This window comes from Lycium ferocissimum, chromosome 9, assembly GCF_029784015.1.
Source record: "Lycium ferocissimum isolate CSIRO_LF1 chromosome 9, AGI_CSIRO_Lferr_CH_V1, whole genome shotgun sequence".
Lineage (NCBI taxonomy): Eukaryota > Viridiplantae > Streptophyta > Magnoliopsida > Solanales > Solanaceae > Lycium > Lycium ferocissimum.
Window position 1 is genome coordinate 12,761,355 of NC_081350.1, and position 26,531 is coordinate 12,787,885.

Consider the following 26,531-nt stretch of genomic DNA (forward strand, 5'->3'; position numbering starts at 1 on the left):
TAAATCCCCTTTGTTATTCGTAATTATTTTTCCTTGGAGTTGACTTACTATTAGAAGAGAGTTTTTATCTTCTTTTTCTTAATTTATTCGTTGGGAGTGGATGTGCGGTGTGCCAAATGTCCTCAATTAGCATAAATAAATTTACCGTGTTTAGCTGATGAGTCATTGGTTCAATTCATTCTTAAATCTTTAAACATTTTATTATGAGGAACAAACTAAATCAACTGTTCTTACGTCGCAATCTAAACCTAACTTGTTTGACCAATGAAATTAGCGTTAATATTCGACTTATCGTTGGCATTCCCGCCTTTTATACACGGAATGAACCTTTTACATTATCAGATTATTTAAAAAATGATAAAGATAATTACACATAAATAATGGAAATATAAATTTGAAAAATAATATAAATAACCTTCTATATAGGGTAAATGAATTGCACTGATTGTGTAAAAGTTTATCTACACCTCTGTTTTAAAAGGTATTTTTGGGACTTGCCCTTGGACAAGGCACTTGCAAAATGGTTTGGGACTCACACGTGAAGCTTAATTCTGTGAGGCTTACGCCCCAAGCGCTCGATTGTGCTCTCTAAATACGTCTAATGCTCGGTACTCGTTTAATAGTTCCTACCAAAATTATATGTCAATTTCCCTACTTTAGCATTCTTGATCCTCAAACTCTTTAGCAAATAAATAATAAAAGTTAAACTAATTTATAGAAAACAGTATGAAGAATGACACTGATGGGATTACTAACTTCAGGTTCAAAGCTCAATACAAAACTTTAATTTTGATCACGGTTGAATTTAATTTTAGTCTCTTGATTTTGATTTGTTTAGTACAAAATGTAAAAGAGGAGTCCTCTTTCAAAAACACTCTTGCTAAACTAGACTTTTGCTGTATGACTTCTGCTGATTCTCATGTTGTATTGGAGGCTGAGATTTATGTCCTTCTCCATGTTTTATTCATCTTTGATATAAACAGGTAAGGGTCAATGCCTAACTCTGCACCACTGAGATGGTGTCTATTTAAAAAAACAAAATTATGAATATTGAGTGTAACTCAAATAAGGAGTCATAGTATTGCATAAATACTACTTAATTGAGAACATCGTGAGAATAAATATCATTTAAATATCCTTTTGAAAATAGTTAGCAACCGAACCTTCACTTTCTATGGTCTTCATGTCTTAATTAGTTTTATGTCTCTCAAAAATATTAGACTTTTATTATTTTGCTATTTGAAGCAATTTTGTATTTATTCATGAAAGTTTAATGTTTAAAATTATAATACTGATAATAATTATTGATTGTTTACTTTAATACTGATAATAATTATTGATTGTTTACTTTTAAGGAGGTAATATGTGTATTTTGATAATATTTTTTAAAAAATTGTGATTTTTCACTTGTTTGGAAGTTAAGACAATATAGTTAATTTGTTATCTCATGATAACTTTAACACATTTTTCCTACTTGTAAAAAATATTAGGGAGTAGACATTTTATTTTCTATGAGTTTATTCTTAGACTTTTAATGTACTATATATTTTTTTGTGTTTATGTGATTCTACTAAAGTATACATTAAAAAAATAATGATTCTTGGGGCGCACGCCCATTGTCTCGAGGCTTATGTCTCACCTCTCTCGCCTGGTACCAAGTAAAACAGCGCGCCTCATGCCCCTGCCTTTTCAGAACACCAATCTAAACTATCAATTGATCTTATATATAAGAAGATAAATCCTTTTTTGTATACTTCATATAAGTTTCATCATCTACTTCATATAAGTTTCATCACCAACCATCTACTTCCCTCTTTATGCCTTCCAATTCCACAAAAGTATAAAGAGGAAGAGAATTTGCTAAGCATTCTTTTATCACCAGTATTGTTTGGGAAAATAAAATAAAAGAAGAGCTCATAACTACCCAGTGTCAACTCTGTAGACTAGTTTTCAAGCAATGGAACAAAAATGAAGATTACAAGGAGGGGCCAGCAAACCATGTGTTCAATAATATTAAAATTTGCGTGTGGAGATTCTACAAGAATACAACTCAATTGCCCCTTGAAATGAATCTTGGGGTAATCTAGAATAGTAAAATACAATTAACAAGTGTATTATTGCATCTGAATGAGTTTTTGGAATCCCCTGGAGCCACTACTACATTATTTTACTATTTATTGAATTAATTAATCCCATTTTCAACTCCTTTGAAAGGTCTGAAGTTCCATTATATATAGGATTCTCTTTTAGTTGTTAAGTAGGAACCAACCACAAACAAGGAAAAAAGAATAGAAAAGAGCATTTGACAATGGGTATCTGCGTATCAACTGCATCTTATGAGATTCATGCTGTTGATTTTGGCAATGAAAATGTGGTTCACTATGAAGACAACAACAATGGGTACCAACAAGTTGGTTCTGTTTTTTCTCAACAAGGAAGCAAAGGAATCAATCAAGATTCTGCAATTCTCTATCAGGTTTGTCATCAACACCTCTTCCATTTTCATGTTTGCTGAGTTCATATTCATTATATGGGGTTATCTAAAAATGGAAACTTTCCTTTTATGGCAGGGGTATGGTGTAGAAAATGGAGTTTTTGGTGGAGTTTTTGATGGGCATGGAGAGAATGGACACATAGTCAGCAAGTTAGTTATGAATAAGTTGCCATCTTTGCTTCTGAAACATGTTCTTTCTCTGCCAAAGATCAGTTCTCCAAAACAAAATGTGAAAGCTGTTGATGATAAGAATTTTAACAAATGGAAAGAGGCTTGTTTGCGTTCCTTTAAGGTAATGGATAAAGATATTAAAAGCCTTGAGAAATTGGACTGTTCTTGCAGTGGAACTACTGCTGTGGTTGCTATAAGACAGGTAATGACAAAGTCTTTCTATGATGATTCAAATATCAAAACTTTATTGGATTTCAGGAAAGGTCCTAGCTGTATTAACTGTTTATATATATTACAGGATGATGATCTGTTTATCGCTAATCTTGGCGATTCTCGAGCTGTGCTAGGAAGAAAGACAGAGGAGGGAGTAATTGAGGCTGTTCAGTTAACTATTGATTTGAAGCCTAGCCTGCCTTGTAAGACTTTTTTTCCATATCCATACTGATGGCACCATACATTTTAAAAAATGTGCTTACTAACACCATGACCATAAATTATTTGATGCAGCTGAAGCAGAAAGAATAAGAAAGTGTGATGGCAGAGTGCTTGCATTAAAAGAAGAACCACATATACAAAGAGTGTGGTTACCTCATAAAGATGCTCCTGGACTAGCCATGTCTAGGGCCTTTGGAGATTTCATGTTAAAAGACCATGGCATAATCTCCAAGCCTGATGTCTCCTATCACCATATATCTTCCAATGATCAGTTTCTCGTTCTAGCAACCGATGGGGTAAGCCTACTTTAACTATGTACTAGTCCTATTATTTTGTTCTGTTTCTTGTCTTTCAACTTGAGTAATCATTTCCCTTTTTTTTCATTGTAAAATAGGTGTGGGATGTGCTGAGCAACGACCAAGTCGTCTCGATAGTGAGCGCAACAAATAATGCAGCAGCAGCCTCAGAGGCAGTGGTACAGGCTTCTTTAGATGCATGGAAACAGAAGTTTCCAAACAGCAAGAGAGATGACTGCGCTGTCATCTGCATATACTTGCAACAGCAAGCATGTTTGTCCGATAAATAGTACTTAAGCAACCGCTATAAGCAATTACTGGCTTTTCTTATTATACTAATTTCAGATTGCAAAAACCGCAGCATAGGTCAAAGCTACGGGTTGGCTACCTGCCATCCTTTTGGATGCTGCAATTGCAATTTAGTAGTACTAGTATGGTCATGGCAAAATGTAAAGCTTGTTATCCATCTTGTTTTAGTGTTCTATTAAGAACAGTGGATAGCTAGTTGTCTTGAATGTACGCAAATTTTCAGCTAAACGTGAGATGTTTTAACTGATTGTGTAAATCTATCAGTAATCTTGAAGAGTGTGTGCTCTATTTTGGGGGCAATACCAGCATATTTATGTTCTTTTCACAGGGCAGTGAACAATTTTACCAGGATATGCCATTTTCTGTTTATTCCCAAGATCATAATTCTGTCATTATCTTTTGACCACGATAGTAGGGAAAAATCATCGTCTCCTCCTCATCCTTCAACGCCCCCAACTCCCACCCCTTGAGCAATCTACCTCCACAACCCCCGACCACCCATCCCGTTCCCACCACATAGTTTTTTCGTAGATTATATATAAATGTATTTGGACAATATTTTCTTATTTGCTTACCAAACACCAAAAAATAAGTAAGAATTCCATGAAAAACATTTTCCTTCAAACCAAACACAACCAAAGAGTAAAAAAGGAAAGAAGGAAAAAAAAAAAAAAGAGAAAAGAGAAATCACTAATAGAAATTCGCCAGATTCAGACGGAACATATGGAAAAATGCTTTCCGGCGAAGAAAATTTCCATCTCAATTCCAATGGAAGAACTTTTTGCTGTAACAGATGAAAATCCACCGGAATTTTTTATGCCAAAAACCATGTAATTATTTTCCCATGGATTGTGTCAACATGCCCATCCCAATTCTTTGTTTGTCATATTTTAATATGTCCACGCTCCAGTTAATGAGTCCTGAGCGTGCGGAAGTGTTAAGAGTCCCACATCAGATATGAGATGGGTAATTGGTCTCCTTATATGGACTCCCCTTAGAATTTTGTTTTTCATTGGGAATCTGCTATATTTTATCACTATGTCTATAGGAAATAAACCAAAAGTAGGAAACCTAAGTTGTTTAGGATTTAGTTTATTTAATTCATGTCTAGTTAGGATTTATTTATCAAATCCATATTGAAATAGGTTTTTCTAGTCTTAGTCTATTTTGGTTTTCTAGTATTATAAATAGGGATGCTACGCACATATTTTCATTGTAGTGAGATTTAAGAGTTTTGAGTTATTAAGTAAAGCCTCCTCCTACCTTCTCTCTCTAGTTTGATAAATTTCCTCTATATAGCCATTGTTGAGTCTTATACTTGTGCTTATATTATTTCTTTGAGTATTTTATTTACTTCAAATTGGTATCAGAGCTTGTGTGAGATTCGATCAAAGCCTCGTGTGAGATCTGACACATATAAAAGAATATGGATATTCCTTACTTACCAAATTGTCCCGTTTTTGTGTTTGATGGCAAAAATAATTTTGAGAGTTGGTATCAAGAGATGAAGAATTTCTTCAATGTTGTTGGACTATGGTCCATTATTGATAAAGGGTTCGTGGAAACCCCAGTAGGCACAATATTGACCGATGAAGCAGCTAAAGAATTGGAGAAAAATAGACAATTGGATTATAAGACACGTTTCTACCTTTGACAACAAGGTCGAATTGCATGTATACAATAAATTTTTGCATGCAACGTCGGCAAAGGAGGCTTGAAATTTTTTGGTGAGTTCACATCGAGGTTCCACAGACGTAAGGAAAGTCAAATTGCAAGAGCTTAGAAGATAGTACGAGTTGGCCCAAATGAAACCTACAGAGTCTGTCAAAGAATTCTTTACAAGAGTTATTGATATTATCAACGATATGAAGACTAATGGAGAAGCATTAGACCAAGTTAAAGTTGCTAAAAAAATATTGTGGTCCTTGAGTATAAAATTTCACACTAAGAAGACGGTTCTTGAGGCCACCAAAGATCTTAGAACTTTGACACTTGATGATTTAGAAGGTGAATTGGTGACGTATGAGATGTCCCTGAATCAACAAACAACTGCAACAGTTGATGAGGCGTTGCAAGCAAAGGTGAATCAACCTAAAGAAAAAGAAGAAACATCAAATCTGGCTGAAACAAATCAAAGAAGTCACAATTTCAGAGGTAGAGGACGAGATGGTAGAGATGATTATCGAGGCCGTGGTAGAGTTAATTTTTCCTATCAACAGAGAAATGATAATAATTTCAACAAAGTAATCAAAATTTTCAAAGACATGATAAATTAAATGTTCAGTGTTATAATTATGGAAAATATGGACATTATCAACGTGATTGTTGGTATAATGAATCTGAAAATAGGGAAGAACATGCAAAGATGGCTAAAAATTATGGAGATAAACAAGAGACATTATTGTTTTCTAGCTCTGCGACTGAAGAAAATAAAAGGGAATGAATGGTTTATTGATTCTGGTTGTAGCAATAATATGTCTTGAAATAATAAATTATTTGCTGATCTGGATGAATCATTTGAGGCTATAGTAAGACTTGGCAATAATGCAAAGGTGCCTGTGGTTGGAAGGGGAAAAATCCCAATTACTTCGAAATATGGATCTTCCCATTTTATAGCTGAGGTATATTATGTTCCGAGTCTTCATCACAATTTATTGAGTTTGGGGCAAGTAACAGAAAATGGTTATGATTTGCGTTTTAAGTATGGAATAAAAACTATCAGTGATGATAAAATAGGACTAATTGCAAGAGTAAAGATGAATAATAGTCTATTATGGCCTCTTTATCTCAATCGTGGTGATTTACCTTGCTTTAGTTCTGTGAATTGTGATGATACTTGGTTGTGGCATCTACGCTTTGGGTATCTGAATTTTGGGAGTTTGAATTTTCTTACAAGAAAGAATTTGGTTGATGGTTTGCCTTCTATTGATTTTCCTGACATAAGGTGTGAGTCTTGTATTTTGGGAAGGAAGCACAGAAAACCTTTTCAAAAAGGCAAAGCTTGGAGGGCTAATGTACCATTGGAGTTAATCCACTCAGATTTGTGCTTGGTTGAAGTTCCTTCTAATAAAGGTAGTAAGTATTTTATTACTTTCATCAATGATTTCAGCCGAAAGACTTGGGTATATTTTCTGAAAAATAAATCTGATGCATGTGAAGTTTTTAAGAGATTCAAGACTTTTGTAGAGAAGCAAAGTGGATATTTTATTAAGAAGTATGGTATTAAGCATCAATTGATATCTAGATATACTCCTCAACAAAATGGTGTGGCTGAAAGGAAAAATAGAACAGTGATGAATATGGTGAGATCTATGATGCATTCCAACAATATTCCTAAAGATTTTTGGGCAGAAGCTGTTTTTGTGCAATTTATGTTCTAAATAGGTGTCCTACTCGATCTAATTTTGAAAAAACTCCACAAGAAGTTTGGACAGGTAAGAAACCAAGTATTTCTCATCTAAAAGTATTTGATTGTCTTGCTTATGCTCATGTTCCTGATGTTTTGAGAAAGAAATTGAAAGATAAGACAGAAAAATGTATTTTCATTGGCTACGGTCATGAGACAAAGGGTTACAAATTATTTAATCCAGATATAGGAAAAATAGCAGAGATGTTACCTTTGATGAGCAGAGTGCCTAGGATTGATCTGTAATGACCCTCCCGGTCGTTATGGAAAATCTAGGATCATCCGACCAAATAGGACCCTTCCAAGGGTAGAGCGAGCTAATATAGACTCAATTGTAGAGGTCTAAGAACTGAAAACTTGTCTTGTTTGTGATTATTGTTTGGTTGCGTTGAGTCCTTTGGGGGGGTGACTTAGGAAATTAGACCTCTGTTGGGGATTCCGAGGCCACGGGGGAGTCCATACGGGGTTTTTGCATTAATATGCATGTTTTGTTTGTGTTTGTGAGGCCTCGGATGAAGCGTTGGCTGGTAGAGTGAAAAATTCGGAAAAATAGCGAGCTCACTGTTTCAGTGGCACCGCTGCGGCGGACGAAGTACCACTGCGGCGGGGCCTCTGTAGCGACGGATCCCTCGCCGCCGCGGGCGTAGGGAAATTGTAGGTGTCCGCTATGGCGGGCATTGGACCACTGTAGCGCTTGCGCTATGGCGGGTCCGTGCTCGCCACAACGGAGGTGGACAGAAGTTGGAGGTCTGCTATAGCGGGCCCTTGCCCGCTATAGCGAGACCGCTGCAACGACAGAATGACCGTTGCAGCGGTCGACGGGGACAGATTTTGAGTTTTTAAACACTTAGTCCGAATTCCTTATTCATAAAACTCCAACACAGTTTTCAAGGAGCACCTAGGGCAAAATTCTAAGGCTAGGGCAAGAATACTCTTGAGAGGTAAGTCTCAACCATTCCTTCCTTCATTACGCTTTCATCTCTAAGATTACCATCATTCTAATGGGTCTACAATGGTGAATTGAGAATAATAACCTAGAACTTAATAGACCTTCAATAGTTGGTGGGTTATGAATATTATTGTGTGATTATCATCTAAGGGCTTGGGTTATCACTTTGTAATCAAGAATTGAACCATTAGAGACATGAACTAAGTGAATTGAGACTTAGGGTTTCATAAAAATGGTAGCTTGACCATAGAAACTGCTTGTAAGAGATAACATGATTGAATAACCTTATAAATTCATAGTTTGTGGTTGCTAAGGCCAACGTTAGGATAATTTACACCTAGTAAGCATTCACCCATTAGAAAGGGGTAAGATGGAAGGGTGTTCATTGAATTGATATTGTTGACTAGAGTGATTGTGACTTATTTAGCATCTTAATTGCTAGACTTTGAGCATTCCGAGACATTACGGAAGGGAAAGGCTATAGTGGAGTGATTCGCATTGTTCCGACCGCACTTGAGGTAGGTTCTGATCTACTTGAGTTAGACTTTGATTAGTTGATTGTATGTGTTATGAGATTGATAGGAGAAAGCATGTCTAGTCTCCGAGCATAATGTGTGGTTGGAATTCCTATATGCTGTTGATTGAGTGATTATGTGGGCGTAATGCCATTATTCGATGTGTTGTGATCCATATTTGATGACAATTGTGGTGAGAAGTTACTATGACCTTCTTGGTGAAATTGAGATACTATTTGATAATCGATCATTGAAAGTGATGAGACAATATATATATATATATATATATATATATATATATATATATGGAAAGGCACATTTGACAGAGGGTGAGGATGTGACCTAAATTATAGGCTCGTGGTCCGAGGTTTGTTCCGGAATAAGTGATACATGGACACCAGGGGTCCCCTGCAGGTCATGGCTATTGGGCAAAGACACCAATTAGCATGTATGTACATGAGTGATCAGTGGCGGAGTAAGTGAGAATGTTGTTGGGAGATTTATTCCATTGTGTGTTTCTGTTGACTTGATTGTTTATATCATTGGTTGACCTGATTTGTTAATATCATTGATTTACTTGTTGTTGGCTATTTGATTATGTGTTATTGACTGGTCCGTCTATTTTATTGATTTTGTGATTCATACATGATACTAATCTTAGTCTGCCTATGATATCTACCGGTACATAGTGTTTGTACTGATACTACCTTGCTGCATTCTTTTGAGTGCAGATTGTGATCCAGAGACCACTACTCGACCTCATATTTAGCTTGAGGCCATTTGTTGACAGATTGAGGATGAGTTTCTGTCCATGCCAGGCCGCCCAGAGATCTTCTTTATCTAATGTCTATTTTCATTCCAGACATTAATGTTTATTTATCTCAGACAGTATAAATTCCTTAGACATGTTTTGGATTAGAATCCTTGTACGGTGACTTTCGGATTTTGGGGTTGCAATAGTTAGGACTTCCGCATTTACGTTATTGTTTTATGATATGGCAAATTTTGATTAATCTTGCATTTATTTTGTTATGAATTTGCTAAATAAAAATGGACTTTGAATGAGTAGATGGTTAAGCGTATTCATTCATGTTATACCCTATTTTAACCGGGGTCAAAATAGTTTACAACATCCGGGTAATTTCGGGGTTATTTAAAGTACAGGAGTCGCCACCTAATTATTTACGGTGAATTAGGGCACCTAAAATAATTTACCTAAAGTTGATTTGATGTTAAAATCTACGAAACCAAAAAGATTCTAGGTACGGGTTCAATTAGTCTAAAGGGAAGGTATTAGGCACCCTTTAAGACCCATTAACAATGGTTAACTGACCGGACTTATGATTAGTTAGGCTAAGTGTAAATATAGCGTTATAGAAAAGAAAATAGCTTATAACATTACTAAGGTTTTCAAGAAAAATATAATAGCGTTGTTTAAAATAAGATTTAAAATATGCTAAGACTTTAAATAAAAATGCCAATTAAAAACAAGACTTACACAAAAAGGCTTTAAATAAGATTCAAATAGAATGCCATTTTAAAATAAGATTTAAAAAAAAAAAATGTGCTAAGGTTTTAAATAACATTGCTAAACTTTGAATAATAATGTTGTTCTGAAAATGAGACTTGCAAAATAAATGATTTGCATAGAAGCTTTCAAAAGAAGATCTAGCCAATTTAAACTTGGAATAAAATTACATTATGTGTAGAAAATCTAGACTTAAAATAGAATGCAAAAGGTGATAGAATTTTCTTTCTCTTTTTACTAACTTTATTCAACTGTGTTCGGCTTAAAAATATGTATAATTTGATAAATCTTGAAAAATTGTATATAAGATATGTTTGGATTCATATTCACACATTAACGACATTTTAAATTTCTAATATATCAAGAATGAGTCATGATTCCCTTTAGCTCAAACTATACATTCATGCTATTTTGAAAATCAATTATTCCAATAAAAATAAATATTATAGGTGCTATAAATAGTTTTAACATAAATAGAAGAGAAAGTAATTTGCGGAATTAATTATTAGTCTCCTTAAATTAACTACCCATCATTCTAAAACTAATCACACTGAGTCCCTATAAATTCTCCTATGATTCATCTAAGCTAAGAGACAAAATAAAATAAAATGTTAGTCAAAACAACACAAGTTGAATGCAATAAAGTAAAATAGAGGCACAAGAAATGTAAATAAATGGGCTCCGCCCATTTTGGGCTACTTGTGATCATGCATCTTTGTTGGGCTTAGCCCGAAATTCTCTTTTAATAGCTACCGTGTTTTCAAGCTCGCTATTGGGCCTCGGCCAAGAATATCATGTTTTCTATTTTACTGCGGACAGAGGGGTGGAACAGAGGGGACAGATTGCGTTGGGCTTTTAGCCCAACACCGAATTCGGGAGAAGAGCGAGTCCCTCGGGCTCGTATGCGGTGGTCATGCATAAAATAAAAGGAAAAGAATTAGTATACGATCAATGGATAATGTTAAACATGTAAAAATATAAACTCAAACAAATCTGCAGATCATGTATACTCTATGTTTATTTGAAGTATACCTCATGTACACACACTCATAAGGATGCATAGAAGGTCAATATCGGGAAGCTTTTACCCCCGTTCTCCCGATGTTGCACAAGTTCCAAGGGATTTCACGAATCCCAGGCATGGCTAACACTGAGGAGGGTTCAAGCTTGATCTATAATGACTAAATCAACCTCTTCACTAAGGTATTTGACCGAGGTATACTTACAATATTCACACGTATACATACTAGACTTAGGCAAACATAAAATACATCAAGGCATGAAAAACTCCTATACATGAAACTGGTAATATTCAGGTAGGTTCAAGATCTCACAAGGAAGGCTAGCACTTTTTTTTTTTTTGATATACAACCTTTATATCAAATAATGTAGAATCTATGCCTAGACAGAATCAAGTAGAAGTCATTTCAAGATGCACAGATTTATCTCAACTAAACAAAATGTATTATAAACTCCATGGTGATATACAGAACTCACCAAACATCTAAATCATATAATACAAATTGGGACTAAACAGGATAGCATAGACAGACCAAAATAAAGTAATCTTATGGTCAGGTATGATGAACCAACTAACAAGTCTATAGGCTCCCCTACAACCAAATGGTAAGTCAACTAGACAAGAACCCAAAGAATTAATTTAACATAGTGAGTTATAGACTCATTAGGGTAGGGACGAGTAATTAACTAAGAAGACAAGCATCAGGTGTACCATAGCCAAGCCAAACAAACAAGTAGTAAGGCAGTATCACACTACACATAGGAGTGATTAAGGGTTCAACAGGAAGCCATGATATACACTCCACATTTCACATGAAAGTACCAAACTAAGCACACCAAAACAGGGCAAGCCTACTGTGGTGACAACAACCAGGCTCAGTCTGGGAGAGGGCTGACCTTTCATTCAAACATATAGCAAACAGCCTAGATAGAAATCCATACCATTTTCAAAAATAATGGAAACTGGGACTCGGACACACTAATAGGATTCTAACCTCTCACTCATATGTTCATTAGACTTAAAACAAGAAACTAGCATCATTCTCAGAACAAGATAAATAAATGAAACTGAGCCATATAATAACTATGCTAAGCAAATCAAGAATATTACACTAAGCAAATAGTGACATTAAACTAAACTTAAGCATGGTCACTAAACTAAACAGAATCTGAACAACAAACACATAACTGAGCTAATCTCCAGATAAACATGCTGAGAAAAGAAACAACAGAGCACAAAATACCTAGAATGCAATAAAAAAATGAAAAAAGACATAAAGTATTACGGGGTAGGGTAACAGTTTCAATCATAGAACGACTTATCAGGGCAACAACATGATTCAAACAAGATTTTCACATATTTAATCTTTACCTATGGTATCACCTACCTATCATGAGAATCATGATCCCAGATTAACAAGACTGATAACAAGATCACCCATTAAACAAATGACATACAAGAACTTAAACTAATCCTTCATTTAGTAGCCAGATTTGAAGCCATACTTAGATGTTACTATAAAATAAAACCTCCACTGACTCTTAACAGGGCAAGCATACGTCCATGGTCACAATCGTAAATTTAAAACAACACTGGCTTGATAGAGCATGCTTGATCACACAAGTTGAGTCGACAACAAAATCGTATTTATCTAAGACTATTTAGACTAAACAAGAGCTATAGGCATGCTGATGACATACAAGGTTAGGCATGATTTTGAGACTGATTAGACCTATAAGCATATGAAACAGGGATTAGGCCATGCTACAGAATGCTTTCACACCAAAACCACAACAAAACAGAAACAAGCTGAATAAACACACACATAACATATAAATGATTAAACTAACTAACAGGAAATTATGCTAACACTACTACTAGTTAACAGTAATAAAACAGAATAAATGAACATGCTTATGCAGGCAAATAGCTAAACTAAGCTAACTAAGCATGTGTAACCTATTAAACTAAACACAAACAAGCTAATGACCTGTTAACACATAGCTAAACCAAACTAACGAACATATAGCGAATCGGGAATTAAGACAAATAGCTAAAAGGTAGAACAACTACCTTTCTCAAGTGCAGCGAACTGGTGCGGGGTCTTCGATCCGACGCAACTCAAACTCGCTCAGGAACAGAATGGCACGATTAAGACCAAACAAATTTCTTCCGCGACTAAAGTGGACAGAGATCCAAAATGAAACTAATTTCGAAAACTAATCTTTTGAGGGGTAAACTGGTATGAAATGGCCGGTCTTGAAATTTTAGGGGAGGTCGGCGGAAAAAAGAGCCTCCTCAACAAATGCTAATAGGATGTATTTATAGGAAGTAAAGGCTAGGGTTAGGGTTCTAATGAGCGGGAATTCGAATTATTTTCAAGTCGTTTGAATTGAACGTTGGATTTTTGGCCGAAAAATCAGAAAAGCAGAGATGAGCAGAGATTTACTCGAACTCGGCTAAAAGGAACTGAAACTAAATTAAAGTACAAGTTGCCTTGTCTATTTGTGTTGATTCAGCGGTGAGGAATGATTCACCATCTTATGATTTTGATATATGAGAGTCAACCTTTTCCAAAATGGGGATAAAGCCAAGCTCGGCTCTGCCATTGACAGAGCCATTCACGGGGAGAGAGAGAGATGAGAGAGAGGGTGAGGCGCAGAGAGCATTGCACGAAAATGGGGATGGTCCAGCCCCTGCCATGGCTGTACAAGCTTGTTTTTTACTAGGAAGAGGAAAGAGATGAAGAGAAAGAGGAGTTAGGTGGAGGTGCGGCGGAAGTTGAAGAGATTAGGGATTCGGTTGTGGGCTGGACCGGGTAGGGAAATAGGCAGTGGGCTGGTCGGATTAATTAAAGTATGGGCTGGTGTGGTCCGAATTTGATCCTTTTCTTTTTGGAATAAACATGCAATTAGTAATTAATAGTAATAAGCTATAATTAATGTTACAAATTTACTAATAATAGAGAAACTATAGATATATAGGTAAAGCGACAATAAAGTAGAAATATTATCAAGGTTAGTTTTACGATTAATATGTAATAAATAAATAGCAATATACGATGCATTAACAAATAATAATATTTAATCATAGTAATAACAATACTAATGAAGTGCTAGTGAAAATAAGATATTTAAAGTATTAGCAACTCAAGAAAAGAACGAATCAGAATAAAGGGAGGGGCAAAATTGGGTGTCAACAGTTCACCCACTAGGAGTTAGTGTGGGTGCCAGTCATGGCGGGTTAGGTCGTGACCTGATCAAAGAATGATCTTAAACCTTCCACATCTCAACCCATAATTCCAATCATGGATGAAAGAAGTTCTAGCAAACATTAAGAGGCACAAATAGTACAACCTGTTCAAACAGAGCATTCAATTGCCCGCAAAGACGTCACCATTTACCAGCCCGTTTGCAAGACTTTGTTGTCGGTAATGATAATGACTTATCTAACGAAGATATTATGATTTTTTCTCTATTTGCATAATGTGATCCAGTTACTTTTGAGGAAGCTGAGAAAGATGATTGTTGGATACATGCAATGAATTTATGAATAAATTCATGCTATTGAGAAAAATAACACATGGGAATTGACTACTTTACCCCCTTCGAAAAGGCCAATTGGAGTCAAGTGGGTATACAAGACCAAATACAAACCAACTGGAGAAGTTGATCGCTTTAAGGCAAGATTAGTTGTTAAAGGATACAAGCAGAAAGCAGGTATCAATTATGCAGCATTTGCACCTGTTGCAAGACTCGATACGATTCGTATGATTATTTCTCTTGCTGCCAATAATTGTTGGAAAATTTAGCAAATGGATGTGAAATCTGCTTTCTTGAATGGTGTTCATGAGGAAAAGGTGTATGTTGAGCAGCCTGCAAGGTATGTCAAAAGGGGTCAAGAAAATAAAGTTTACAAGTTGAAGAAGGCGTTATATGGGTTGAAACAAGCTCCTAGAGCTTGGTATACTCATATTAATTCTTATTTTATTGGACATGGTTTTCATAGATGTCCCTATAAGCATACACTATATATCAAATTCAATTCTGGTGGAGACATTCTCATTGTGTGTTTATACGTGGATGACTTAATATTTACTGGCAACAATCCCAAACTAATTTCTGAATTTTGGGAGGCCATGATTAGTAAGTTTAAGATGACTGATTTGGGATTAATGTCTTATTTTCTCGGCATTGAAGTTTCTCAATTGGAAGGTGAAATTTTTATCTCTCAGAAAAAATATCTTTGGTGATATTTTGAAGAGATTTAATATGGACAAAGCCAAGTCAATTTTGACCCCTGTTGAAGAAAAATTGAAGTTGACTAAAAATGGAACTGGTGATTTTGTTGATGCTACGTATTTTAGAAAATTGGTAGGGATTCTAAGGTACTTGACTTCTACAAGAACTGACATTACTTATGGAGTTGGATTAATTAGTAGATTTATGGAGTCGCCTCGTCAATCACACTTGCAAGCAGTAAGAGAATTTTGAGATATGTTCAAGGTACGCAATCTGGTGGCATATTTTACTCAAAGACTAATGATAGTAGTCTTGTTGGATTTACAGATAGTGATTGGGCTGGTGATTTGATGCAAAGAAAAAGTACTTCTGGATATGCATTTTATTTGGGGTCTGATGTATTTTCTTGGTCTTCAGAAAAGCAACAAGTTGTTGCTTTGTCAACAGTGAATGCAGTACATGGCCGCACAACAAGTAGTGCTACACAAGCATTATGGTTGAGAAGGATGCTTGGATTTCTTCAACACAAGCAAGATAGTCCTACAAAAATATTTTGTGATAGCAAGTCTATGATTGAGTAAACAAAGAATCCAGTTTTTCATGGCCGCAGCAAACACATTGACATTAAATATCACTTCATTCGTGATTTGGTTCAAGATAAGGAGATAGTTATTGATTATTGCAAGACTGAAGAACAAGTTGCTGATGTTTTCACAAAGCCACTAAAACTGAAGTTGCTCATAAAATTGAAGAAGATGCTAGGCATAGTTAAGTTTGAAGATCTTGGTTTAAGGGAGGCTATGTAGAAGATAAACCAAGAGTAGAATACCTAAGTTGTTTAGGATTTAATTTATTTAAGTCATGTCTAGTTAGGATTTATTTATCAAATCTATATTGGAATAGGTTTTTTAGTACTAGTCTATTTTGTTTTTCTAGTATTATAAATAGGGATGATATGTCACATATTTTCATTGTAGTGAGATTCAAGAGTTTTGAGTTATTAAGTAAAGCCTCCTACCTTCTCTCTCTAGTTTGATAAATTTCTTATATATAACCATTGTTGAGTCTTTCACTTGTGCTTGTATTATTTCTTTGAGTATTTTTATTTCCTTCAATGTCTTCACCATTTCTTGTAATTTAAGAAGCCCATTGAAAATATCTGTTAAAATGTTTGGACAAACTATTTTTTGACAGAGCAAATTCCATTCTGAAATTTCTGATTTTTGACAAAATTCCAATAAAAACATTGTAGGAAAATAGCGAATTTCTAATAGTGAATGATACAAGTATTAGTTTTTGCTCGATTATTATGAAGCTAAAACATTGAATGGAACAATTTCCGTGCATCTATCAAAGATAAAGAAGACATTTGTTATTGGAGTTCATTTAGAAAATTGAACCGACCGTAATTGTCAAGCCAGCAAGTATTGAATATGAATAAAAAATATTCTAATTAGGCTTTATTATCGAAATGAGTCATATCTCTCATTATGCAGCCACCCTCAATTGTCAATCACCTTCATTTCCTCGCTTTAGCACAACTTTCCACCTATATATAAATAACTAGTGTACTTATCCGCGCCTCGCTCGATTATAAACAAGTAAAATATGATCAAGCATTGAAGTCATAATTTTTTGAAAATAAAATTAATATTGACTAATTATTCTTTATAAAAAGAGGATCAATATTTAATAATCAGACATCTTTCATAATTCTACCATCTTTTCATAATTCTTTTAACAGTCTATATAATTGTTTTAATAGAAAAAAATTGTGAAAAACATTTTAGGTTAAATAGAAAATAACTCAAATTATCTATTTTATATGAATACATCACTAACACAAATCTCCTTTTTCTTCTCCTAATTTTGGATAAATTTGTGCGATACACTATCTCATAAATATACACACATTTATGCAGTTTACATCTGGAACATCTCCATCTCGCCTTCTTCTATAATCTCGTCAATTTCAGGCTGTAAATATCTGCCTTAAAATCATAAAAGAATATGTCAGCATATATTTACGAAATCTGTTCAACAATAATTATTATACTATACAAATGTTAGAATTTGTTAAAATAAATGCAAGAATAAAGGTAAATCAACAGGGAAAATAATTTTCTTGTCTCACATAAAAATGTGAGTAACTTTCTGGAAAATAACTTGCCTATACATAAATTTACAGGGGCTTTTTAATTCTCAAGACACATAATACTTTTCTGTTGGCTTTAGAATAATCTAATATAGACCCAACATACTTATAAGTCCCAAGAAAAGCCATTTCTAGGAAACACTGACGATTTCACTTGCAAATATTGAAGCAGCCTGAGCTAAAGACAGAAATAACATGTGATTTCCCCAGAGAGAGAAAAAAAAGACATGCAAAAAATATACTAAGGGAAAAGACAGATACACAAAAGAGAAAAAGCAAAACTAGCCTCGTACTTTCAGAATGAGAATCTTTATTTTACTTTGTTCAGCATTTTATGGTCCATGTTAGGCACAAAGAAGCTGAGGGGACGTGTTAATTAAGGAGAAAGTAATTAGATGAAGGTTTTTTTTGTAACTCTTGATATATAATTAATGAAATGTAATAAGAAGGTACGTGGGTTTTAAATTTAAATGAGTATTAATGAGGAAAGAGATTAATGGACATACTATTATGGTGCTACAATTTATATGGGTCCTTAATTCTCGTTATGGTGCTGCAATTACAGCATTAATATTGTAAACAGTGTGTTTCTCTTTCATATTTAATATTAAATTAAATTCTACTTTTTTAATTTAATAGTAACAAATTATTGTATTAAAAAAACTCAAAAAATTGAGAAAATAGATAAGTCCATTTTTTTCACACTATGTTTTAATCTTTAAGAGGTGCAGCGACAAATGATTTTATTTTTTTATTTAGGTATTACAAGATAAAACTAAAGTATTTTTTTACTATATATATTGATTCAATCAGGTGCTTAATAATTCACATTTTAATCCTAGTCATTAAACTCTAGGATAAAAATATCATTAGTCAGCTACTACTTATCAACTTTGTACGGCCAGCTTGTTCATAGCCTACAAATCCTTAGCTGAAAAACTATTTATTAATAGAAAAAGGAGAATTGGAGGAGAAATGAATAAATAATGCTAGTAGAAATGAAAATTTAAGCTATTAAGTAAGAAAAGAACAAAGTTAAAAAAGAAAAATCAAGGGGAAGGGCCTTCATAGTTTTTTTTTTTTAAAAAAAAAAAAAAATGGTTTCTTTTGATTGTATTCCTTTAAATCTTTCATATATAATAGGTAATTTCATTATAAAAAAAATTATTATGCTTTTGCCATTTTTCTAATCGGAGGTCCGGATTTTAAGTTTATGAGTTAACATTCTAGTTTTTTTAAGTTGCTGAAATTTAAATTAATAATTGGTACATATTTAATGAATTTTTTAAGACAAATACAAAGTTTGAATTAATGTTATTGAGTTCGGCCGAACCAGTAAGTTATACTCTAACTCTGCCCCTACTCATTATCATATCACCTAATAAAATTGGATCAAGTACTTGATAAGTTTTCAAGGATTTGAAAAGGCATCGACAAGTTTTCTTTTTTTTCTTTTCTAAAAATATTGTTTTAAAGAGTGGCAGTTAAGAATCATCAAGAACTTATATATTAGTACTCCTATTTTTTCGAGGGTTCAAATGGTTGTCAGAAAATGAACAAGTCATCTCTGTCAACATCTGTTTGCTCTCCAAGCCCGTTGTACTTGGTACCTCCAGGCTCCAATCATAGGGTGCTATGTATTTTTTTATTCCCATGAAAAATACTTACGTTTTGGAATGAGATATTCACAATTTTCAATTGCTGTGTCTACTCTAGATGCGCCACGATTCACAAATAGTTTCAAAAAGTGTGGCAAGATGTCTAATTGATATTTGGTGTACTTACCCGCTCAAAAAGCTAAAACACCCATCTGTACCCGAAATTATATTTTCTAAGGTTGATAGTTTAGTTAACTTTCTATTCAAACATCCACGTCCACCTCCCACAGCCTCAATTTCATCAACCTGACTGATCAATAGAATTTTTATTCAAACCAATTTGTTTTTCTACCATCCTATAACACCTCAACTATTAGTTTTTCGTAAGTTACTCTATTTTTACATGTTTAACTGAGTCACTATAAGTCGCTCTGAACCCTTTAATTTATACATCTCATGAGTAATAAACTAAATGAATTGTTCGGCTGTAGCAATTAAACTAAATGCACCAAAAAAGAAAAGAAAATATAAACTAAATATTTTCTCTCCAATGGTACATAACCGATTTGTCTTTCTAACATCCTATAACAACTCAACCCCTCATTTTGCGATTTTGTTCCCAAATCGTGCTTTGAGCAATGCCTATCGGTTGGTAATTAATATATAGTGTGATCTGTTAGTGTGGTTTGGGTCGAAATCTGAAAGGCTCCGGTTTTATACCAATTTGAGTTTTGCTAGTACTACTGTCAGATAAAGTTAATGAAGTTAGAATATGTTTCTACTACCATTGCCCTTCCATGGAAAGCTAAAAAGATTATCAATCGACTATATTAAAGAAGGAATCGATTTGACTATGAGTTCTTAATTTGCGTTCAAATGATTCATCATAATTAAAGTATTTTTATGTTAACTTTCACATAACTATCACAATCATTCTCCTCTATTTGGTGTTGATCGGCCTTAATTATTTTATTTGTGACTCACACAGATGTAGTTTGCTAATGATGCCAAGTGCCTAAAGTAAAATGCTGAATAATTTCATTTTATTCATGCTTCTCCTCAATAAATATATGCTGATGCTTCTATATTGTCGGTCATAAATATACAGTTTACACATCACATAATATTCTATTGAGACACTTTATTCTTCTTCTTTTAACTATTAGGTTCTTGCGGTCTTGCCCCATTATTATGAATTGAAGTTGATGATCCATTGACCGTAGCAATTTCCGTGCATTTCTCAAAAAGATAAGAAGAGGCAATCAAAATCAAAACTGTTCTTTGTAAGATATCTGACGCGTGAACAAGACATTTGTCATTGGAGTTTATCTAGAAAATTGAATATAGTCAAACAAATTTCAAACATGAATAAATAGGAACTCTAAAAAGGCATCCATTATTATCAAAAGCTCCTCTCATTTTGCATATTCAATAAGTCATATCTCCCATTATGCAGCCACACTCAATTCTGAATCACCTTCATTTCCTTGCTTTAGCACAGCGTAACTTTCCACCTTTAAATAATTTGCAATCTGCTGCTTAATAATTCACATTTTAATTCAAGTAATTAAACTGTAGGATAAAAATATCATTAGTCGTCTACTACCTATCAACTTTGTATTGCCAGCTTGTTTATAGCCTACTCGTTAGCCGAAAACTATTTGTTAGTAGAAAAAGATGAGCAACGAACAAATTCGTGTAGAAATGAATATTGTAAGTTGAAAAGAGGAATGATGTCTAATTGCTTTCATATGCCATTTGCACCGAGTTTGTGAATGCCAAATATTTGATTTAATTTCTAATGTGCTTTTTATAAAATAGGATATTCTTGCTTGTTAGAATATCTGAGGTTCAATATTCTCCACTAAAATGTCTCTAGTTTCAAGCTATTGATCCTTTTATTTCGGGTTCTTATAAATTGCTATATCACTTTTTATTATATTATATTACTATATTTTAAACGTAATTCACTCTTAATTTGTCAATAGGAAAGCTAAGTAATAGATCTAGAAACATTTGGGCGATGCTTAAGGAAGTATTACTAAATAGTAGCCTAATAATTTTAATTTGGGTGCATGACACGCCTAGACCAAAAAAACCTTAACAATAATAAAGAGAGGAGGAGAAGGAGGAGAGGTCCAACTAGCTTTTTTGAGCCATTAAGGCTTTTAAGCCCCTGAAGGCTGAGTTCGGAACCTAAGTGACCCAGAAAAAGTTACAAGGGACATAAATGCTTCATGAAAAAAAAAAAGTTACCAAAATATCTTTAACTTATTATTTTTGTGCTTTATATGAAAATGAGTTAACTTCCTCCATTAAAATCTGCCATTCGAGTTTTTTTTTTTTTTTTAAATACAAAAAAGTTACATAACGCAGTAAATAATTGCGCTATGCCTTTGGTAATTGGAACTACTAATCTCTAACTTACGTATTAAATTGGGAAAGGATTAGCTTTTGGGTCATTGGGTTCCGGGCTCAGCAGCTTTGAGAGTGACTGTGTGAAAAAAACTTGATCAATTGAGAAAAGGATAAATTTAATGTGGCTTCTCCCTTAATTGTTTTTCCCTAAATGTTTTAATCAACTTTAACATATTGCTTTAATATAATTTTAACCAATTTTACTAATTGTGATTTTCAACAAAAAATACTTATTCTCTTATTTTAAAATTATATATAATTGTAATTTATCTCTTGATAAATATATAAGATGAATATAAAAAAGAAATTCAAACACATTTTCTCTTATCTTTGAAAATTATCAAGAAAATTTATTCTAATAAAAAACTATGTATTCTCATTCTTTTTGATAATTATCTTTTAACAAATTTTTAACCTCTTATTCATTCACTTGTGCTCTCTCCTTTTTTTTTTTTGGTTTCCTACCCGGCGTCCTGTACGCGCATTGGAGCCCGTTTTTTAAGTAAAGCGATGTTTGCTTAGCTATCTCTAAAAACTATCGAGTCTAAGACCTATTTACCGAGAAAAGTAAATAAATTTTTATCATAATTATGAGTTAATTACATTAAATACTCCTATAATATGATTTGGATACACCCCCTGTATTTTAATATCATATATTTACACAGTCTACACTATACAAATTCTACATTAACACTCTCTATAGGGTATAGGCGTAACTAAAATAATTTTTTTTAATAAGAGAATAAGTATTTAATGTAATTAACCTTTAATTATAATAAAAATTTATTTACTTTTCCTGGTAAATAGATCTTAGACTCGATAGTTTTTAGAGTTAGCTAAGCAAACATTACTTAAAAATGGAGAGCAACAAGTGAATGAACAAGAGGTTAAAAATTTGTTAAAAGATAATTATCAAAAGATAAGAGAATAAATAGTCTTTTATTTGAATAATTTTTTTTTTAATAATTTTCAAAGATAAGAGAAAATGTTTTTGATAAAAAATTTGTTAAAAGATATTCACATTACATATTTATCAAGACATAAATTAAATTATATATAATTTTCTTTATAAGAGAATAAGTATTTTTTTTGTTGAAAATCACAATTCTAAAATTGGTTAAAATTAATTAAAGCAATATGTTACTCTCTCTGTCTCGTATTAGTTTTCAACATTACTAAAAATATTTGTCCCAAAATACTTGTCTATTTACAAATCAAGATAGAATTAATTTAATTTTTCCTATTTTGTCCCAAACATTAATTATTTTTTAAAGTAATCAATATTGATTAGAGTGCAATTTATTGGAGAGAGATAAGAGCAATACAGTAAAAATACACTTTTATTTATAATCTTTTAAATGACGTGTAAAGGGAAAAGTGAAAGAGTAATATGGGACGGAGGGAGTAAAGTTGATTAAAAGATTTAGGAAAAAGCAACTAAGGGAGAAGCAACATTTATTTTATCCCCTTTTCGATTTGCTCAAAGTTTTTTTTCACACTGTCACTCCCAAAGCCGCTGAGCCCGGAACCCAATGACGCAAAAGCTAATCCTTTCCCAATTTAATACGTAAGTTAGAGATTAGCTGATTTTGACACCTAATTTTTGACTTCCAGTAATTTATTTTAAGTGCTTGGAGTCCTTGGACAATAAATAAAATCAGCTGCGCACCCTAAAGGGTCTAGGTAATTTTTCATGAAAATTATTTAGGATAATATTTCACCCCTTAAGTTAATAAAGAGATTTGCAGGATATTTTAAATTTTGTGGAGATTAATTGGAGGGGATACCATTACTCCTTCCCCCCTATTTCATTTCAGACCCTAGGGGTCTCTTGTGCAAAGATAAGAGGTTCCATGGCATTTCTGTGGTTTGTGGGGTTGGTGTTCATTGCCAAGAATTCTGGAACCACATAAATTCTGCCTCCTAGGCTCAGTTAGACCTCCCTCCCAACTTGAAGTTAGCTTGTCCTAGTAAGATTAATTTTAACTTTGACCAAATGAAGAATAATTATGCACATAAGTTCAAGTTAGAAACAAAGATGGAAGGTAAATTGGCTTGCTCACTTTCCTTTACTTGGTCCTGTTTACTTGTACACTAGTTGCCCCCTAGATTGACTTAACACACAAAAGATGGTGCATAAGGCTACCATGGGAGGACCCCGGTCTCGTATTCCCCTTCCTGCCGGAGACCATAACACGTTATATCCCGCATTTTTGTACGTCGGGACAATCCGGATTGACTATGATAAGTTAGGGCCAAAACCATTCCGGGATGCAAAGTCGGGACTTTTGACCTTCGATTTTATTTTGAGACATAAGTTGTTCATGAATTTGTTGGTATGGAACAATTAGAAAAATTTGGGACCAAAATTGTAGTATTGGAAAGTTGAAAATCATGAAAAATTGTTATGTTGGCCATGTGGCTTGAAAAAATGGTCCCACACACTTTGTGGACAATTTTAATTGGTCCAACACATGTGTGGGCCAAGGAACTTGTGCAACTAAAGTATAATAGCACAAAGGATGAATACTAAGTCATCTTTTACCATTCCAAACACTTAGCAAAAAAAATAAGAAGTTGAAGAACAACTCCATAACCTCTCGGCCAAAGAGGAAAGAATTGAAGATCAATTTTAGCCATCCCAAAAATATTTCCTTGGTACAAATCCACTAATTGGAGCTCCCTAAGTAACGTGGAAGTGTTGTTTGGGTCATCAAACCATCCGTTGTGTAGATTAACCTAGCCTATTTGTAAGTTGAAGAAGAAAGGTGAGTTTTAATCTTGTTTTATGAGTTATGAATGGTTTATATGTGTTGTAGTATGCTAAAATGGAAGAAATTCATGATAGAAATCAAGTTGAAGTTGAAGTTGTGTAGGTGGTGTTTGGCCGAGTATGTGTATATTGTGTTGGAAGTAATGAATTAATGTTAGTTAGCATGTTTTGATGGTTGCGCGGTGAAGAAAGAATGAAAATCATCTTTGTATATGTGTGTGGTGTTGGCGCGAATGGTCCTCCTTTGGTGTAGTTGAGGAATGAACATACACAAATCGTTATTATTTTGGTTCAACAACATAATCAAACGAAATGTATTTTAAGATGAAAAATGCAAGTTTAAATTCCTTTCAAAATCATTCGTTGAACATATGGGTTGACTTTAGGAAGTTAATGTGAATTTTATGTAATTTTTGTAGTTATGAAAATTGCATTGCTAACGGTGGATTATTAGTGTAATTCATGAATTTGGAAAACCAAGAATGTGGATCATGTTGTTTCGTTTGGGGAAAATTCGGGTGAAATGGAAGTTGCTTGGATTGTTTGGAAAAATTGTGTGAATTGTTTAAATCATTCTTGAATATTATTGAATGGTTTTTGATTAAGAATCTAATCGTAATCGTATGATATCTTTGAATGTAAGTAGTCCGAAGTACATAAAGGAATATCGCGGAATGTGGTTGAATTATATAGAAAAGTGTATTTAATGTTAAAATGCATCATAATTGCTTGGAATCATTTTTGTTGGTGTCGTTGTTGATGAATTTGGCGAAAGTTGAAATCTCGGGGTTGGTGTATTTCGGGGAAGTCATTTTGGAACAAAATTTCTTTTTAAAATTAAGTGTTAGCAACTTTTGAAATGAATTACAAATGCCTTTAGCTAATGATTTCTTATTATCAAGCATTTGAAGACTTAAGAAACAAATAAGAATTGGACATGGTCGGATCGCGGATAAGGTATGTAAAGCTTACCTAGCCTATTTACAACTAAGGCATGTCTTAGAGGAAGGCCAAGCTTTATATACCTTGATCGCTCTCAACGCTAATCCTTAAAAATCCGAGCTAATTTAACCTACGTCTCGCTTTTGATATTGGCATCCTAATATGTGGACAAGCTATGGTTTATATGTCTTTGTATGATTGATTTTCAAAGAGTTGCCCGTAAATAGACCGGTTTTCTAGAATTTTCGTTCCCAAATCACGACAACAACAACAACGAACAACCGTAACATTAATAATCAATCCGAAAGGCAATACAACATTAATAACTCTCAAAAATGATTCAACATGACTTTGACATATTTTCCACCTTCAAGCCAACATCAACGCCCCATTCAAATACTAACCCGCGACTTTCTATGTACCAACAATTTTGAAAAGACATGATAAACAAGTTATACAACATTTCCAAGAATCCAACAATTGTATCCTTTGAGTTGCGATAATGATCCCAAACCCGAGAACACAACTGATGACTATGATTTTCGTCCAAGTCATGATTTGGTGGACCACAATCCGTGAGTCTAACAATGTCATTCTCTTAAATATAAAAATCGGCTTTTGAAAGAATTGATATGACTATCCAAATCAGCCCATATGATTACTTCAATGTTGAGTCATTAAACTAAGAATTTTTATGTATGATTTTGATAACGACAACAACCAAACTACTAATTAACAATAATCCATTCCTTGGAGAAAATATGGCCCATTTTCGGCCTATAACTACGATATATACATATTGATGATTCTTAAGTCTTTGAAAATGTTTCACAACATTTGGCTACTTATGATTTTAATTCATTGTTTGTTTGTTACACAACACACACACGGTATGTGATGTGATGTTACATTTGGATTCTTGACTCCAACATGCCATATGTGATTTTCATCCATTTTAACATACTACGGTATGCATACAACCATTTTGTAACACATAAAATGTGTATGTGATATCTTACCTTTCTTCTTCAACTTCACAAATATATGTGATTTGCGATTATGATCGGATGGTTAATGACCCATATGATAAGATATGATGTTATGAGGGACCTCGGTATTATATTAGCATCAAAGAAATAATTTTGGGATGGCTAATTTTTGACATTGATTATTATATTTGGGAGCTTTGGCCGAGAGCTTGCTCCAAGTTCATCCGAGATTCGGTTATTTTTTTTTCTTTGTTTTGATTATGAATGGAAAATATGACTGTTACTATA

At 33.7% G+C, this 26,531-nt stretch overlaps 1 protein-coding gene across 1 annotated transcript; it reads left to right on the plus strand.

Moving 5' to 3' along the window:
- The first annotated feature begins 1,994 nt into the window (after nucleotides 1–1,994).
- On the plus strand, nucleotides 1,995–4,008 carry LOC132069221 (probable protein phosphatase 2C 72). Its single transcript, XM_059462637.1, has 5 exons — nucleotides 1,995–2,476; nucleotides 2,571–2,867; nucleotides 2,964–3,081; nucleotides 3,173–3,396; nucleotides 3,495–4,008. The coding sequence occupies exons 1-5, from the start codon at nucleotides 2,309–2,311 to the stop codon at nucleotides 3,684–3,686; spliced, it is 999 nt and encodes a 332-aa protein (XP_059318620.1). The 5' UTR covers nucleotides 1,995–2,308; the 3' UTR covers nucleotides 3,687–4,008.
- Nucleotides 4,009–26,531: the final 22,523 nt, after the last annotated feature.

Coding starts and splice junctions, on each gene's coding strand:
- LOC132069221 (XM_059462637.1), top strand. CDS start 2,309: ATGGGTATCTGCGTATCAACTGCATCTTATGAGATTCATGCTGTTGAT. Junction 2,477..2,570: donor ATTCTGCAATTCTCTATCAG/GTTTGTCATCAA, acceptor CTTTTATGGCAG/GGGTATGGTGTAGAAAATGG. Junction 3,082..3,172: donor TTTGAAGCCTAGCCTGCCTT/GTAAGACTTTTT, acceptor TATTTGATGCAG/CTGAAGCAGAAAGAATAAGA.